Source organism: Orycteropus afer, unplaced genomic scaffold (assembly GCF_000298275.1).
Source record: "Orycteropus afer afer isolate SDZICR_OR568_19922 unplaced genomic scaffold, OryAfe1.0 scaffold00069, whole genome shotgun sequence".
NCBI lineage: Eukaryota > Metazoa > Chordata > Mammalia > Tubulidentata > Orycteropodidae > Orycteropus > Orycteropus afer.
Window position 1 is genome coordinate 7,734,175 of NW_006921656.1, and position 15,010 is coordinate 7,749,184.

The 15,010-nt window shown below is 48.4% G+C and overlaps 1 protein-coding gene across 1 annotated transcript in view; it reads left to right on the forward strand.

Moving 5' to 3' along the window:
- ZFAT (zinc finger and AT-hook domain containing) overlaps positions 1-15,010 on the forward strand; it is a 257,978-nt gene that overhangs the window by 172,804 nt on the left and 70,164 nt on the right. The window contains exon 11 of the mRNA XM_007940573.2: positions 8,645-8,783. Coding sequence (XP_007938764.1) covers positions 8,645-8,783 — 139 coding nt within the window. The remainder of the gene's footprint in view (positions 1-8,644; positions 8,784-15,010) is intronic.

A 15,010-nucleotide genomic window follows, 5' to 3' on the forward strand; every position in this document is an offset into this window, starting at 1 on the left:
GGGGCAAGACCTCTAAAGTTGGGATGCAATGTCCCTGCCACTGAGCAGTGGGGACCTCCTGGGCTCCTGCTGGCAGGACTGCCCTTCTCTGTGACTGGACTCCATGGGACAGTCACGGGCCACCAAGGAGGGAGACGACTCTTTTCCTGGAAGACTTGGGATGACACCCACTAGGAGGAGGTTTCTGGTGCCTGCAGTAACCACATCAGCAAATGTCCATGTGCAAATTAATTAGGGACTACAGACATCAGCCCTGATATTCTTTATACTCCCAAGCACAGTCCCGTTCTCGGCACTCGGTTGCTTCATTTAACTCATCAGGCAGGTGGGAAGGCTTCTCCCCATTTCACAGATATTGACTGAAAAACAGTGGAGTTTGATCAGCCCAGATGAACCAGCTACTTGGTGGCAGGCCCAAGAGCAGCACCCTGATCTCCTGCCCTTTGGGTCTGGCTTCTCTCTCCACCTTCTCCCCATGTCTGATGTGAGAATGATATCCCATAGTCACAAAGGTCTCAGGGCTGTGAAGGCATCCCTAGGCCACAGTGCTGTCACCATAGGCAGTCTAATGACCTTGACCCAGCCAGTTCACTTCACGTCAGCTATAAAGCTGTAGGACCTTTTTGTGCATTTTGGATACAAAATTGCTTGGGTGCTAGTTGGACTGGTGGCTGGTCTCCTGTCTCTTCTGATCATGAAACTCTGAGGTATGGCTGGGCCTCATCCCATGGTGTCACGCAGCACTCTCCTTTGCACTAGTCTTCTCTGTCCCCCACCGGGCCTGGCGGGCCCACACACTTGGATCTCTATGCTCATTGGTGCAGTTCCACGACCATCACACTGGGCTGATTTGTTCACATTAGGCTGCAGAATCCCACCCGGCGGCACCTTCCTGCTTCCTGTGACTGCAGTCAGCAAAGCAACGGCTCCTTGTACTAGAAAGCCACCTATATGCTTTATAATTGGTCGCCAGTGTCACGACCTTGGACGTTACCTCATCACCAGCTTCTAGTCTGTTTTAAAACATCACACTGAATCCCTTCCCGGAAGCTGGAGGGAATTGGATTCGCCTCACTTTAATGTAGTTACATGTGTTGTCACTGAGGTTTTCGGAACACAATTTCATGCATGGGATGAACTTCCTGTTCTCTTCTGTTTTCTTTCTATATTTCAAGAACCATAACAGAAAATCCTCCAGTTGTGAAAAATTGTGTTTCCATGTGTTTGTGACACAAGTTGTTGACGATCTGCAAGAGCCTCAGCCTCAACAAGCCTAGGTGCCCTTTGTCTTCAACACAGGTGCGAGATCTTCACGATATCTTCTGAGAAAGCTCCTTCAATCAGGCCTTTGTTTCTAGCCTGCTACTGACACTCTCCCTGGTGAGGGTATCAGTGACCAAACCCACCTCATCTACAGGATTTCTTAGTGCACTTGAGTTGGTTGTTCCTCCTTGAAGGACACATCTCCCTGGGTTTCTGTGACTGCAGACCCCTCTGATTCTTCCACCCGCAGTTTCTCTCCCTCGTCCTTGTCGCGAGCTCCTCTTCTTTGGCCGGTTCCCTGTGCTCTATTCCAGTTATTTCTCTTCTTGCTTTACTCACCCACTTGCAACGAGTGTGTTCAGTCTCAGGGCATCTTCCCATTGCCCACACTGAGATCTGTTTTATAATCCAGAACATTTTGTGAATTCTAGACTCATGTCTCCAATCCACTACCTGGACCTACCTTCATTGAAAGCCGGAGTTCTATAGATTCACCTTCTCCTTATCCATAGACCTTCCTCTACAGCTGGTGGCCTTCCTGTCCCCTCTGCCATCCATGCTGGGACTTGATATTCATTCTCATGGCTCTGCATCTCCATCCTCTCACACATCAACCCATTCATCAGGACTGGTTTGTTCAACTTCCTCCGTCTCTCTTAAACTATCACTTCCCCTTCTGTCATTCTGTTATCTCATTTCAGGGCCTCAATATCCCTTATCGAAGCCACTGAACAACCTGAGAGTTGGTCCCCTGCCTGCAGTCTTGTTCCCTTCAAATCCATCCTCTGTTTTATTGCTGGAGTGATACTTCTAAAATGTGAAGTTGGCTCCGTCACTCCCTGGCTGACACCTGCTGGTGGCTCCCATCACCTGAAGTCTATTTTCCTAACATAGCACATGTGGCTTATTGAGACCAGGCTACTGTCTACTCTCATCTTCTTGACACTCTACAGACCCTGCCTCACACCTGGTATCCCCGTAATGGCCTACGTTTCTCCAATCAGAAGCTGGTGATTAGGTCTTGGCTGCCTTATGTCTAGGAGGTCCAAGAACACCAAACCATGCCCCTCCCAATGGGGGTCCTGGGGGAGGTACATGCTTAGGAAACCAAACCATCTCCTTATGGTTGACTGGGCTGGGCCCTAGATTCTCATGGAAACCAAATGGCCAGCCTAGGAGACTTGAGTAAGTTCCTTAACTATTTTGTACCTTAGTTTTCTCATCTGTAAAATAAGGAAAATAATTATACCTACCACATGGGGTTGTTATGAGGCTTAAATGAGTTAATCCATGCAAAACACTTAGGACTACCTGGCCTATGGTAACCAAAAAGCAACAAAAGGGAGCTCTGGTGGCCTATGGTTGTTGTTGTTGTTGTTGTTATGTGCCGTCGAGTTGGCCCCGACTCATAGCGACCCCTCCTTGGGTTTCCGAGGCAGTATCACTACGGAAGTAGGATTGCCCAACCTTCCTTCCGAGGAGTGGCTGGTGGGTTTGAACCGTCAGCCTTCTGGTTAGCAGTCAAGTGCTTTTAGCCACTATGCTACCAGAGCTATGGTAGCTATCAGTAAATGTTGGTTATGACAGTGATGGTAATTGTGCTAGAGCTCATTACTTTGGTTCCTTTGGTAACCAGCTCATTACTGGTTACTCTAGTGTAACACTGAATAGCAGGCATGGCAACAGGCTCCTTGTGTTGCCATTGATTCAGTTTCTTTTTGACCATGTGAGAACTTTTGTATTTTATTCCACATGAACTGCAGTCTTGTAGCCTGCTTACCTTGTCCTCTCAACTCCTGGCCAGATTCTGGCTTCAATGCTTTCGAGTAATAACTTCTTCTTTGAGATCTAGGTCATTTGCTATTTGCAAGCATGTGGCTGGGGAACCAAGTTTTGTGATACGGTTTGCCTGACAGCCTTTAGTCTTCAGAGTTGGTACCTAAGTCCAGAGCATCGTGTATATTGTGAGGTTCACAGAGTTGTCTCTCATCCTTGTATCATGGCTTAGAGAAGAGAGCCAGACTCTGAGTAAACCAAAATCAAACCAGTTGCTGGTCCAAACCTATAGGACACAGTAGAAATGCACCATAGGGTTTCCAAGACTGTAAATCTTTATTCCTCCTCACTTCCCCTACCCCTTTGGATGCCCCCTGTAGGTGGTGATGGACTAGTTTTAGGCTTTTTTTTTTTTTTTGTCTTCTTCTTCACCCAGGTATGTCTACACCTAATAAGTGTCTACCCTCTAAAAACAAAACAAAACAAAACAAACCCAAACTCATTGCTGTCAAGTCGGATCTGACTTGGGTTTCCAAGACGGTATCAGTATGGGAGTAGATTGCTCAGCCTTCCTTCTGAGGAGTGTCTAGTGGGTTTGAACTGCCAGCCTTCTGGTTAGCAGTCAAATGCCTTGGGTACTACACTGCCAGAGCTCCTACTTAGGGGTTTACCTTCCCTTCCCCACCCTGGTAACCTCAAAGAATATTTCTTTTTGTGTAAAAGGCTTTTCTTCACTTTTTACAGTAGTGGTCTCCTCTAATATTGGTTCGTTTGTGGTTGACTAATTTCACTCAGCATAACATACTCTAGGTTCATCTATGTTATGAGATGTTTCACGGATTCACCATTGTTCTTTTCATAGTATTCCACTGTGTGTATGGACCGTAGTTTGTTTAACCATTCTTCTGTTGATGGGTATTTAAGTTGTTTCCATCTCTTTGCTGTTGTGAATAGTGCTGTGATGAACACGGGTGTGCATATATCTATTCATCGTGGCTCTTATTTCTCTAGGATGTACACCAAGTAGTGGGCAGAGCTGTAATCTATGCAGAAACAGATCACCAGGTCTTTTCTTCTGCAGAAGCTGCTGATGGGTTTGAGCCACCGTCCTTTTAGTTAGGAGCTGAACGCTAACCATTGTGCCATCAGGATTCCCTTGGCTCAGAGTAGGGTTAGTAAATGTGTATTTATAAATGAAACCTCAAGATGTGCAGTGTTAGTGATGCAATCAGATTCCACATGTGGCAGGGATGTCACTCACCCTCTCCTCGTCCTCTCTTCTTCCCGCTCTCTGCTGAAATGCTTCACAGGCCAGAACTGGTTTCACTCTCAGGCAGGCCATGGCTCAGCCACCTCAGTTAAGGAGGGAGTTAGGTGGATCAGGGTTTAGATAAAAAGTGATACTGTATGCATGCGAGTAGAATCAACAGCCCCACAGAAGGGAGACAGGAATGTTTATCTTCCCAACTCCCCAGAGCTGTTCAGTAGCTCAAGGGGCTACTGGGGGAAGTTTCGACGTCCCTGTTTCTAAGGAAAGGCTAGGCAGATGACAGGAGTGCCTGCGTGGTGGAATGAGTGACCACACGCAGCTAATGACTGACAGCTTGGTGGTTTGAGTCCACCCCGAGGCACCACAGAAGAAAGGCCTGGTGACCTGCTTCTGATATCTCAGCCATTGGAAACCCTGTGGAATCCAGTTCAAATCTGACACACATGGGGTTGCTGTGAGTCAGAAGCCACTCGATGGCACCTGCTTAGGTAGATGGCAGACTGTCGGCGATGCTACAGAAGAAATTCCTAGTGCAGGGAAGATTGATCAAAGCTGAGGATCCCTTCCAACCTTAAGAATTGAGGTCTTTGATCAGCACTTCAAAGACTGATTTTTTATTTGGGCTCATCTATGTATTGGGCTTACCTGTATGTGTTTAAGGAGCTCTGGTGTTGCAGTGGTTAATGCATTCAGAAAGTCAGCTGTCTGAACCCACCAGCCACTCCATGGGAGAAAGGTGAGGCAGTCTGCTTCCATCAGAGTTTACAGCCTAGGGGGCAGTTCCCCTCTGTCCTCTAGATCACTATGAGTGGGAATCCACATGGTGGCAGTGGGTTTGCATTGGGTTTGGGTCTATGCCAATCTGTATGCTCATGTTTGGGCAGTTTTCTCCTCACTGGTGATTATCCGTGAGAGCTGGCAGGGGGAATCGAAGTTGGGCCTTTCAGGAGGTGGTGGTTCTGCTTTGCCATGAGAAGGATGAACTTGACTCTGGAGCCTGAGGTCAAGTCTGGAGGCCTGCTTCTCATTTTAATCATCCTTCCTTTCCTGCCTCTTCCTCCCACTCCCACTGACCACCAAGCTCTGGCAGGATAGCATTTGCACAGTTTTTCCTTTTGATGTCTGTGTAAATGCTAACATCTTAAAAATAGTAATTTCATAATATTTGCTTACTTGGAGATGAAAGCACTCAGAGAGGCTCTAGCTCTTATGTCCATTTTGCAAATCATTGCCTGTTGGAATTTGAGGCACACTGTTCTCTGCTCAGCATCAGCTGAGGAAGGCTGACCAGTTTTTGCTTTAGGTCCAGGGCCCTTTGCTCCATTATCCCTCATGGGCCACGCCACCAGCATTGATCTTATGTGGAGGACACATTTGGCTTGTGCAGTGGAGCACTGTGCTGCTCTGCACCAGGGCTGTAGGCCAGGTCCCCTGGGATGTTTAGAGCAGGCTGGCTCACTGATGAACTTCTGTGACTTTCCCTCCAAGAGCAGTGCTCCTGGGGACAACAGCATCTGCTTTATGGTGCGGGGTGGCACCTTTTTCTGCCAGAGTGACAGATGAAGAGGATGGAGTGGATCTGAGCAGGGTTACAGAGGTAGACTGGACCAGGCTCAGTAATTAGTTGAATAGTAAGAGAAGGAAATGTGTAGGATAGCCCTCAGGCTTCTGTCTTTGGGCAATGAGCTGGTTTTGCAGAAAGACAGTGAGTCTGAATTTATTTATTTTGAAATGCCTATAGAGTATCTCTGTAGAGATGCTGAGAAAACTTCTATCTATGGATCTGGAGAGGGACCGTAACTGGATGTATAGATCCAACAATCAGCAGTGCAGAGAAGATCATTGGAACCAGGCAGAGGAACAAAGCAAGGACAGAACCTTGGAGAAGGCCAGCATTCAGGCATTAGGCCTGATGCCATAGGGTTCTCCAGAGAAACAGAGCCAATGAAGTGTGTGTGTGTGTGTGTGTGTGTGTAAAGAGAGAGAGAGATTGAGAGACACAGAGAGAGAGATTGAGGGACACGGAGAGATTGCTTTACTGAAAGGCATTGGCTGACTTGATTATGGGTGCTGCCAGCCAAAAAGTCGATGGTTTGAACCCACCAGTTCCTCCACCGCAGAAAGATGAGGCAATATGCTCCCAGGAAGACTGATAGCCTTGGAAATCCTATGGGGCAGTTCTCCTCTGTCCTATAAGGTTGCTATGAGTCAGGATTGACCAGACAGCTCTGGGTTTATTGTTTGTTTTAAAATACCTCCAGAGCAACACCTAGACTTGTGTTTGACCAAGCAGCTGTGCACATGGCTGAGTCACTATCGTGGGTGGGGCACAGATCTCCCGGAGCAACCGAGGAAGGTAATTCAGAAAGTGAGAAGGGGAGCCTGGGGACAGCAGGATCACGAGGCAAAGTGGAGAGAATGTCACAGCGAGGGCATGGTGGCCGATGAGGTCTGAGGAGAGAGCCTGGTGTCACTCCAGGGGTGCTTTGCCTGGAGGCTCACAGAGGCCTGAGACGTGAATGGGGGGCAAAAATGTGAAGGGGTTGGGGCTTTTCTGAGAGGGAGAGTAGGCCAGGGGCCTATGAGAAAGCAGTGCAGTGAGTGTGAAGGGACAGGGAGAAGAGGCGGGCCTTGTCATTTCCTGCCCCCCTTTCCTGCTTCCCTCACTCACCGGGAGGCCTGAGCGCGTGACTCGAAGGTGCCATTGAGTCGAGAAGTCCGCTCGCCCATTGCTGCCGCCCTTGACGGGCAGAGGTGCCGTGCTGCGGGCCAGCGCCTCTGGTGTTGATGAAGAGATGAGCCAGTGGGACGGCGGAGTCGGGGTGGCTGCTGAGACCTTAATAGACACAGTGATAGATCAGACCCAAGAGACACACAAAGAGGTGTGCTACAATGGTCAATAAAAACAAAAGGAAGTGCCTGGAGCTGCTTTTAGGTGCTGTCAAGTAGATTGTGAGTCATAGTAACCCCCCATGACACAGTACAACCACTCCGTAAGGTTTCTAGGCGTCATCTTCCTGGAAACAGAGTGCCAGCTCTTTCTCCGGCAGAGCTGCTGGTTGAGTTCACACTGCCAGCCTGTTGGTCAACAGCCTAGTGCTTAACCATTGTGCCACCAGGGCTCTAGAAGCACCTGCGGCCCGGGGTGCTGGTGATGACCTTCATTGCTCACAGCCTTCCCGCAGCGCCAGTGCTGTCATCCTCGTTTTACTGATGAGAAAATCAGGACTCAGACAAGCTTTGTGACCTGCCTGAGATCCCACTGCTGGTTGAACTTGTGTCGTCTGAGCCCCAGCACCTTCCCGCCTCGGCCCTTGTAGGCTGCCCTTTGCTCCCTGCTTCCTGCTGCTCAGCACGGCTGCTGGGGTGCCAGGCGGGGCCTGGGAGCAGAGCTGGGCTTTCTGCGGCACTCTGCCTTCAGGACTGACAGCACGTGGTTTAGAAGGATGCTTGTTCATGTCCTGACCAAGAACAAGGGTGCGCCATTCATGGCTGCCTGGTGGCCCATCTCGGTGGGCCCCTCTGCAGGCCTGAACAGGCACCTCCACTCCCCCAAGTGCTCAAAAGCACTGTCAAACTGGCAGATGAGGCTGTGTGCCTGACTCCATGTCTTTGTTCTGTGTTTACTCATGGGGGATGGGGGGGCAGTGCCTGGAGTTCAGTTTCACAGTGGATTGCTTTAAGCTGTGGGCTGACCCATGGACACTGCGGAGGAAGTCCCTTAATGAAGAGAGCCTGCGCATCGGGGAGCTGTAGGGGGAGATGCTGCTAGAGGCACTCATTTAAGAAAAGGAAGAGTATCATTCACTACGTTGTTCTCTTCTTGAACCAAAACCCTATTGCCATCAAGTTGATTTTGTCTCCCAACAAGGGCACCGGTTTCAGGGTGGAGATGTGCTCAGTCGGGCTGTCAGGGGTCAGGCTGTCAGGGGCTGTGACCTGACAGAAGTAGACCGCCAGACCTCTCGTCTGTGCTGCGGGAGGGCGGGGGGCTCGAACCACCAACTTTTTTGATTAGTAGCCGGGACCAGACCATTTGTTCCACCTGGGACCTCTTCCTGAACAAGAGCTGCAGAATTGGGGGTACACAGAAAGAAAAGGACATGAAAGCAGCCCCTCAGCAGGGGACTCCTGTCTGGGGAGCGACTTGCCCCTGGTCACTTGGTTGGTGGCTGCAGAGGCAGGACTCAGCTTCTCAAGGTCAGCGTGTCCCCTTGAAACACCTCGCCAGGAGGGAAAACTTTTCTGGGCGGGGCCAGTCCTGATTTTTCCTTTGGGGGTGTGGCCTCAGCTGGGGCACGCCTGGCTCTAACTCCTCCTCCTCCTCCCCTGCAGCCCTTCCGCTGTGCCCACTGCCATTACTCCTGCAACATTTCTGGCTCCCTGAAGAGGCACTACAACCGGAAGCACCCCAATGAAGAGTACGCGAATGTGGGCACCGGGGAACTTGCGGCCGACGCACTGGTCCAGCAAGGTGAGAGCTCCCAGCCCCACGGCTCCTGGCCGGAGTCCTGTCCAAAGAACCGCTGGCCTCTGTGGTTCAGGTCTAAACCGTGACTGCCGAGTTGTTACTGCTTCGTCGTAGTTAGTGCCATCTTTGTTGTTATTCAGCATCCTTACTCACTGCCTGGATGATACCTTGTTAGCTTTAATAGAAATCCAAACTGAAAGGATTGAAAATGGACCCACAGATTACACCACCCCAACAGAGTGCTTTGTCCATGAACGCACTTTCTTTGATAGAAGTTCATGTCATGAGCCTTCTTTGATAAACGTTGTAGCATGAACATTGTCTTTTATTTTGGAAAATTGTCATCCTCATTATAATATTTTTAAACTGTTTTTGGGTTGTGATTTGGGTGAAGGTTTACATGGCAAATTAGTTTTCTATTTAGCAAGTCACACATTTTGTTTCATACCTTTGACTGCCATCCCACAGTGTGACAGCACTCATCCCGCTTCCTTCCTGTGTTTTCTGTTCCTCCTCCTCTTCTATCCCTTCTGCCTCCTGAACTTTGCCTAATTATACTTTTAAAAGAGGAAGGTAATACAGCATTGAAGGGAATAACCCCTTTATTTAGCCATCAGTGGTGCAGTGCCTAAGGCATTTGACTACTAACCAGAAGGTTGGTGGTTCAAACCCACCAGCTTCTCTGCAAAAGGAAGATGGGGCAATCTACTTCCATAAAGATTTACCACCTTGGTAACCCAATGGAGGTCACTATGTTTTTTTGTTTTTCTTTGTGGGACTTTGTGGGGTTTCTGATTTTCCTTTCTGCATAAATGGTTCCAGGTGAGCCACATTGAGAGGGAGCCTCTCTGGAGTATCTAGAACTATGTACCACCTACTCAGGTACTTACTCATCTTGAAAAAGAAAACAATTCAGAGCATTTACACTGAATGAGAATGGGGGGAAACCTCTAATACCATTGCAACAGATTTTTGCTTCTTTATCAATAATTACATATTCCCGCTTGCGAGGGCTCAGTTCTGGTGCCGTCACTGTGCAGAGAAACACTGTTGTATTTATATACACACTTTGGCAATTCAACTAAGAGATGATTACACATCCAGTACATAGGTTGCTGCTCACTCCCAAACCCTGGGACTGTTTGATGCAGAAGACCGTTTTGGAATTCTGCAGCCAGGCAGCAGAGGTAGGAGATGTTAAACTCTGCCACAGCTGGGAAGGCTTGGAGTGTGCCGGCTGGCTGCAGCTGCCACCAGCGCACCTTAATGGAAAACAGATGAACTGACTGTACCCTCAGCACTTGCAGTGACAGGGCTGATGTACGGCAATAGATGAGCAGCAGGAATGGCTCCAAGTCACTTCCGCGCCGTCTGTCTGGGCGAAGGGGTGCGTGTGCTTTGTGTTTTCTTTGCTGGCAGTTTTAGGAGCTGGAGAACAGGATGGCAGTAGAGGACTCTGGCTCAAACCTGCTGCCTTTTGTAGCTGCGCCCTCTGGGCCCAGTTACCTGACTAACCTTTCTGCCTGTCTTAGATCTCTCATGCTTCAGTAACAGAAATATCGCAAGTGGATGGCTTTAACAAACAGAAATGTATTCTCTCACAGTTTGTGAGGCTAGAAGTCTGAATGCCAGGCACCAGTTCTGGGGGAAAGCTTTCTGGCTCTGGGGGCTCTGGGGGAACTCCTTGTCTCCTTTTAAGTTCTGTGGGTCTGGCAGTCCTTGGAGATTTCCATGTGTCTTGGCATCAGTCTTCCACAGGGTCTGGGAGGCCCTAAACAGGGACACCAGCTCCAGTGATGCACTCTGTTCCTGGCTCCTCTTTGTTGGTGATAGTCGAGTTCCTTCCTCCTCTGTTTGCCTGTCTTTCTTTTTATCTTTTGTAAGATCAGAGGTGATGCAGGCCATATGCAGAGAAACTCCCCTTTCATCGGATCTGATGAATGAGGGTGACCTGAATAAGGGTGTTGTATCTCACCCTCATCCCCTTACATGGCCTGATAGGCTGATCGTATCAGATCACATCCTGGCAGTTGATTACATCATTACCTAACTGCCAAACCACTGAGAATCATGGCTCAGCCAAGTTGACACATATTTTTTGGGGACACAGTCCAATCTGTGACAGTGTCTTAGGCCCTTTGCCGGTACAGTGGAGTTCACAGTGGCTAGACACGTGATGACTGAGAGGGTTAAGTGAGAGAAATCAAGTGTCTGGTATTCGGTACAGTTTCACGCCTTCCTTTTTTTTTTTTTTCTGAAAATATCTGAGACCTTTGTGCCCACCGCATTGTTTTGGATGACCTCCTTCCAGAAATCACAGAGGAGTGAGTGGATTTGCTTAGAGTCTCAGTCAGAGGCTGGAGTGGCGGGCCCAGGGACCTGTAAACGTCCTTCACAGTCTTGGGTCGGATAGGCAAGAAATAGCCATTCACTGTGGTTGTTGGGACAGGTGGTGGGAATCTGACTGATGATGCTGCGGTTGCTGTGTTGCCTCCGAACCTTCCTCATCACCCAAACGGGCTGAGGTTGACCTATTTCATGGCTTTGGTTTCACTGAACTTTCTGAGATTGTCCATAGTCAGTCGGTGTTCTCTGACCGAGGCTCAGTTTTACATTTATTCTCTGCAAGGAGTATCTTTGGTCATCTTCTTTCAGATATATATATCCCAAACCCACCCACTGCCATCAGGCAATTCTGACTCATAGCGACACTACAGGACAGAGGAGAACTGCCCTATAGGCAATCCAAGACTGTAACCTTTACGGAAACAGACTGCCACACCTTTCTCCCACAGGGCAACTGGTGGGTTCGAACTGCCTGTCATTCAGTTAGCAGCTGAGCGCTTTAACCACCGTGCAACCAGGGCTTCTTAGTCATGCATATGTATGTTTGTTATATGTATATATATGTAATAAACAGATACTGGTAGTATAGTATAAATACATCTTTATTTTACATATGTATTTCCCCCCATTCAAATGGACAATGAGGGAGACAATGTTTATTTACGTCATTGGTTCTTCAGGGCCGTGGCCAGTGTGCTTTGGTGGCAGCACAGTGTCTGGAATCTGGTAGCTGGTTGCATGGGAGCACAGTTCAGCACAAAGCTCGCACTGTTCTCGTGCCCGGGAGACGGAGGGGGGATGGAGGGAGAAAATGAGACCAGATTAAATTACTGGGTTGGAAATGCTGAACTGTTTGGTACCAGTGGAATTTTTAAATTTCTTTTGATTAATTTCAAACAGTTCTCCCCTCCCCCATTTGAGTTTATTTTTTCCTCTCTACTCACTCCTGAAAAATATCTTCATGGGCCTTTATAATTCCTTGTTTTGATATAGAGGGATATGTGTTAATGCCAAACTAATAAAATAAATCTTGAAGAATGTAGTTTTCTTAGAATGGTAGTATACTGTCCTTAAAGCAGGTGCAGGGTTTGAACACTGTCACCTCTGTTTAAACAGTGTCCTTGTGACATGTGCAGAGCTATGGCCGCTGCGGGGCAGGTTATCTTGCTCACGGTGCTGTAGGGGATTCTGGGAAGTGGATGGAGAAGGTAAGGGAGGTGGCCTAGCAGGAGCTGGACTTTTCCCAGATGGGACATTTCTGTTCTTTGGGGCTCCTGAAGGAAGTTACCATGACTTTCCCATGGAGTTTGGGTTACTTTCAGCGGGTTCCAGAAGTTTGTTGGGCTCAGGTGTGCCTGGTTGCATGCTGTCCATGTCTAATCTAACAGCTGGCTCTCTGGGGACAAGATGTTTGCCAATTTCTGTGGTGTAAATGCTCCACTGTGGCCGATTTTAAGCCAACCCACATGACTTCACTGTATGTGGACTTCGGAAGATATGTGCACAGTTTGTGTCCCCGTCAGCCAGGCCCCTTTTTGGGAAACAGCAACTCTCTCAGAGCGTTGGTCCCTTTCAATAACCAGAGTTGCATTGAGCACCGTGTACATGTTTCCCTGCCCGCTTCTATTTTTTATATCTGATCCTTTGCAGGCAGAGAGGTTGGATGATCTGGTGTATCCTCCCTGCCCATCACTTGTTCATGACTGGTTTGAGGCACCGTTCACACAGATGCACATTGTCATGTTTCAGGAATGCAGAGTTGCACCGCTCCTGGGGGTCTCCTCCTCCTCCTCTTACCATGTTCCCAATTAAGCTGGCTTCAGGGCTGGCTCCATCAGGCATAGGTTGGAGGGGCAGATGGCGCTGCTCTGATAAGCATGTCTAGTTGTTGGCTCCCTCTTAGAGGTGGGATGAAGATGAGGCCTAGGAGTCTGGTCATTTCCCAGTGGCCTCTTGTCACTAAAGGCTTTTGGAGTGAGCCCAGGGCTGGGGGTCAGAGGATCCTGGGTCTCTGTCTCTCTGATCACTGTTGTCCTTGGACCAGTTACGGAACTTCTCTATACCTCGGTTTCCATGCCTGCAAAGAGCAGCGATGCATATGTCTCCCCAGTAGTTGCAGAGGTTAGGTCTTATTCTGCAAGATTCCCAGACAGTGCCTGACAGGTAGGAGGTGCTTGATGAATGCTATTGTTGTTGTTGTTATGTGCCGTCGAGTCGGACCCGACTCATAGCGACCCCACCTTGGGTTTCCAAGGCGGTATCAGTACGGAAGTGGATTGCCCAGCCTTCCTTCTGAGGAGTGGCTGGTGGGTTTGAACCTCCAGCCTTCTGGTTAGCAGTCAAGTGCCTTAGGCACTACGCTACCAGAGCTCCTGTTTGATAAATAGTTCACACTTATTATAGTACAATCTGCAAAAGCCAGAACCTGTGTAAGGCAGAAACCTATCAGAGAAGGAAAACAAGGTATTTTCTATGAAAAAGTGTTAGAAGAGTGGTCAGACTGTGCCCTGTCAAAGGCAGAAAACATGCAAGACCTGGACAGACAAGGCCATCCCATCGTGCTCCAGCCTCACAGGTTTCACTGTATTCCGTTCATTCACACGGTCCCTCTTTCAGCACGTATTACCCACAGTGTGCTGAGCACTGGGGTGTTGGACAGGGCGATTCCGTGTGGCACTTATTGCTATGACTGCCAAGGTCGGGGACACAGGCTGGCAGCCTGCCTGGGCTCCACATTCTGTCCCTGTAGCAGGAGGATCCTTGTGGCTCACAGGAGGAGAAGTAACTGATTCTCCCAGGGGACTGATCTTTCTCAGACTCCCCCAGTTTAAGAGGGTCCTTGGAGGGGCTGGATGAGTTAACTGAGAGAAGAGAAGTGCTAGGAGGAGGAGGATGGAGGAGACGCAGGTTTTTAGCTAAAATCCTTGGTCAAAAAACGACCAACCCCTCCTTGGGTTTCCGAGGCAGTGTCACTGTGGAAGTAGACTTCCCAACCTTCTTTCCGAGGAGTGGCTGGCAGTATGAACTGCCAGCCTTCTGGTTAGCAGTCAGATGCCTTAGGCATTAAGCCACTGGAGCTCCTAAAATCCTTGATCAAGAAATTATCAAACAATATCATTAATATCACATGCAAGTACAATCTTGCTGAAGAGAATTCAAAAATGCTTGCAGCATTATACTGATAGGAAACTTCCAGAAATGCAAACTGGATTCAGAAGAGTACGTGGAACGAGGGGTATCATTGCTGATGTTAGATGGATCTTGGCTGGAAGCAAAGAATACCAGAAAGATGTTTGTGTTTTGTTGACTATGCAAAGACATTCAACTGTGTGGATCATAACAAATTATGTTTAACACTGGGAAGAATGAGAGTTCCAGAATACTTAGTTGTGCTCATGAGGAACCTGTGCATAGACCAGGAGGCTTTTGTTGAAACAGAACAAAAGGATACTGCATGGTTTAAAATCAGGACGGGAGTGTGTCAGGGTTGCAGCCTTTCACCATACTTAGTCAAGCTGTATGCTGAGTAGCTAATCCGAGAAGCTGGACTATATGAAGAAGAATGCAGCATCCGGATTGGAGGAGGACTTACTAACAACCTGTAACATGCAGACGACACAACCTTGCTTGGGGAAAGTGAAGATGACTTGAAGCACTTACCGAGAAAATTAAAGAGCAGTATGGATTACACCTTAACATAAAGAAAACAAAAATCCTCATGACTGGACCAATAAGCAGCGTCGTGATAAATGGAGAGAAGATTGAAGTTGTCAAAGATTTCATATTGTTTCCACAATCAACACCAGTGGAAGCAGCAGTCAAGAAACCAGATGCCATATTGCCCTGGAAAAATCTGCTGCAAAAGACCTTTTTTTTTTTTTTTT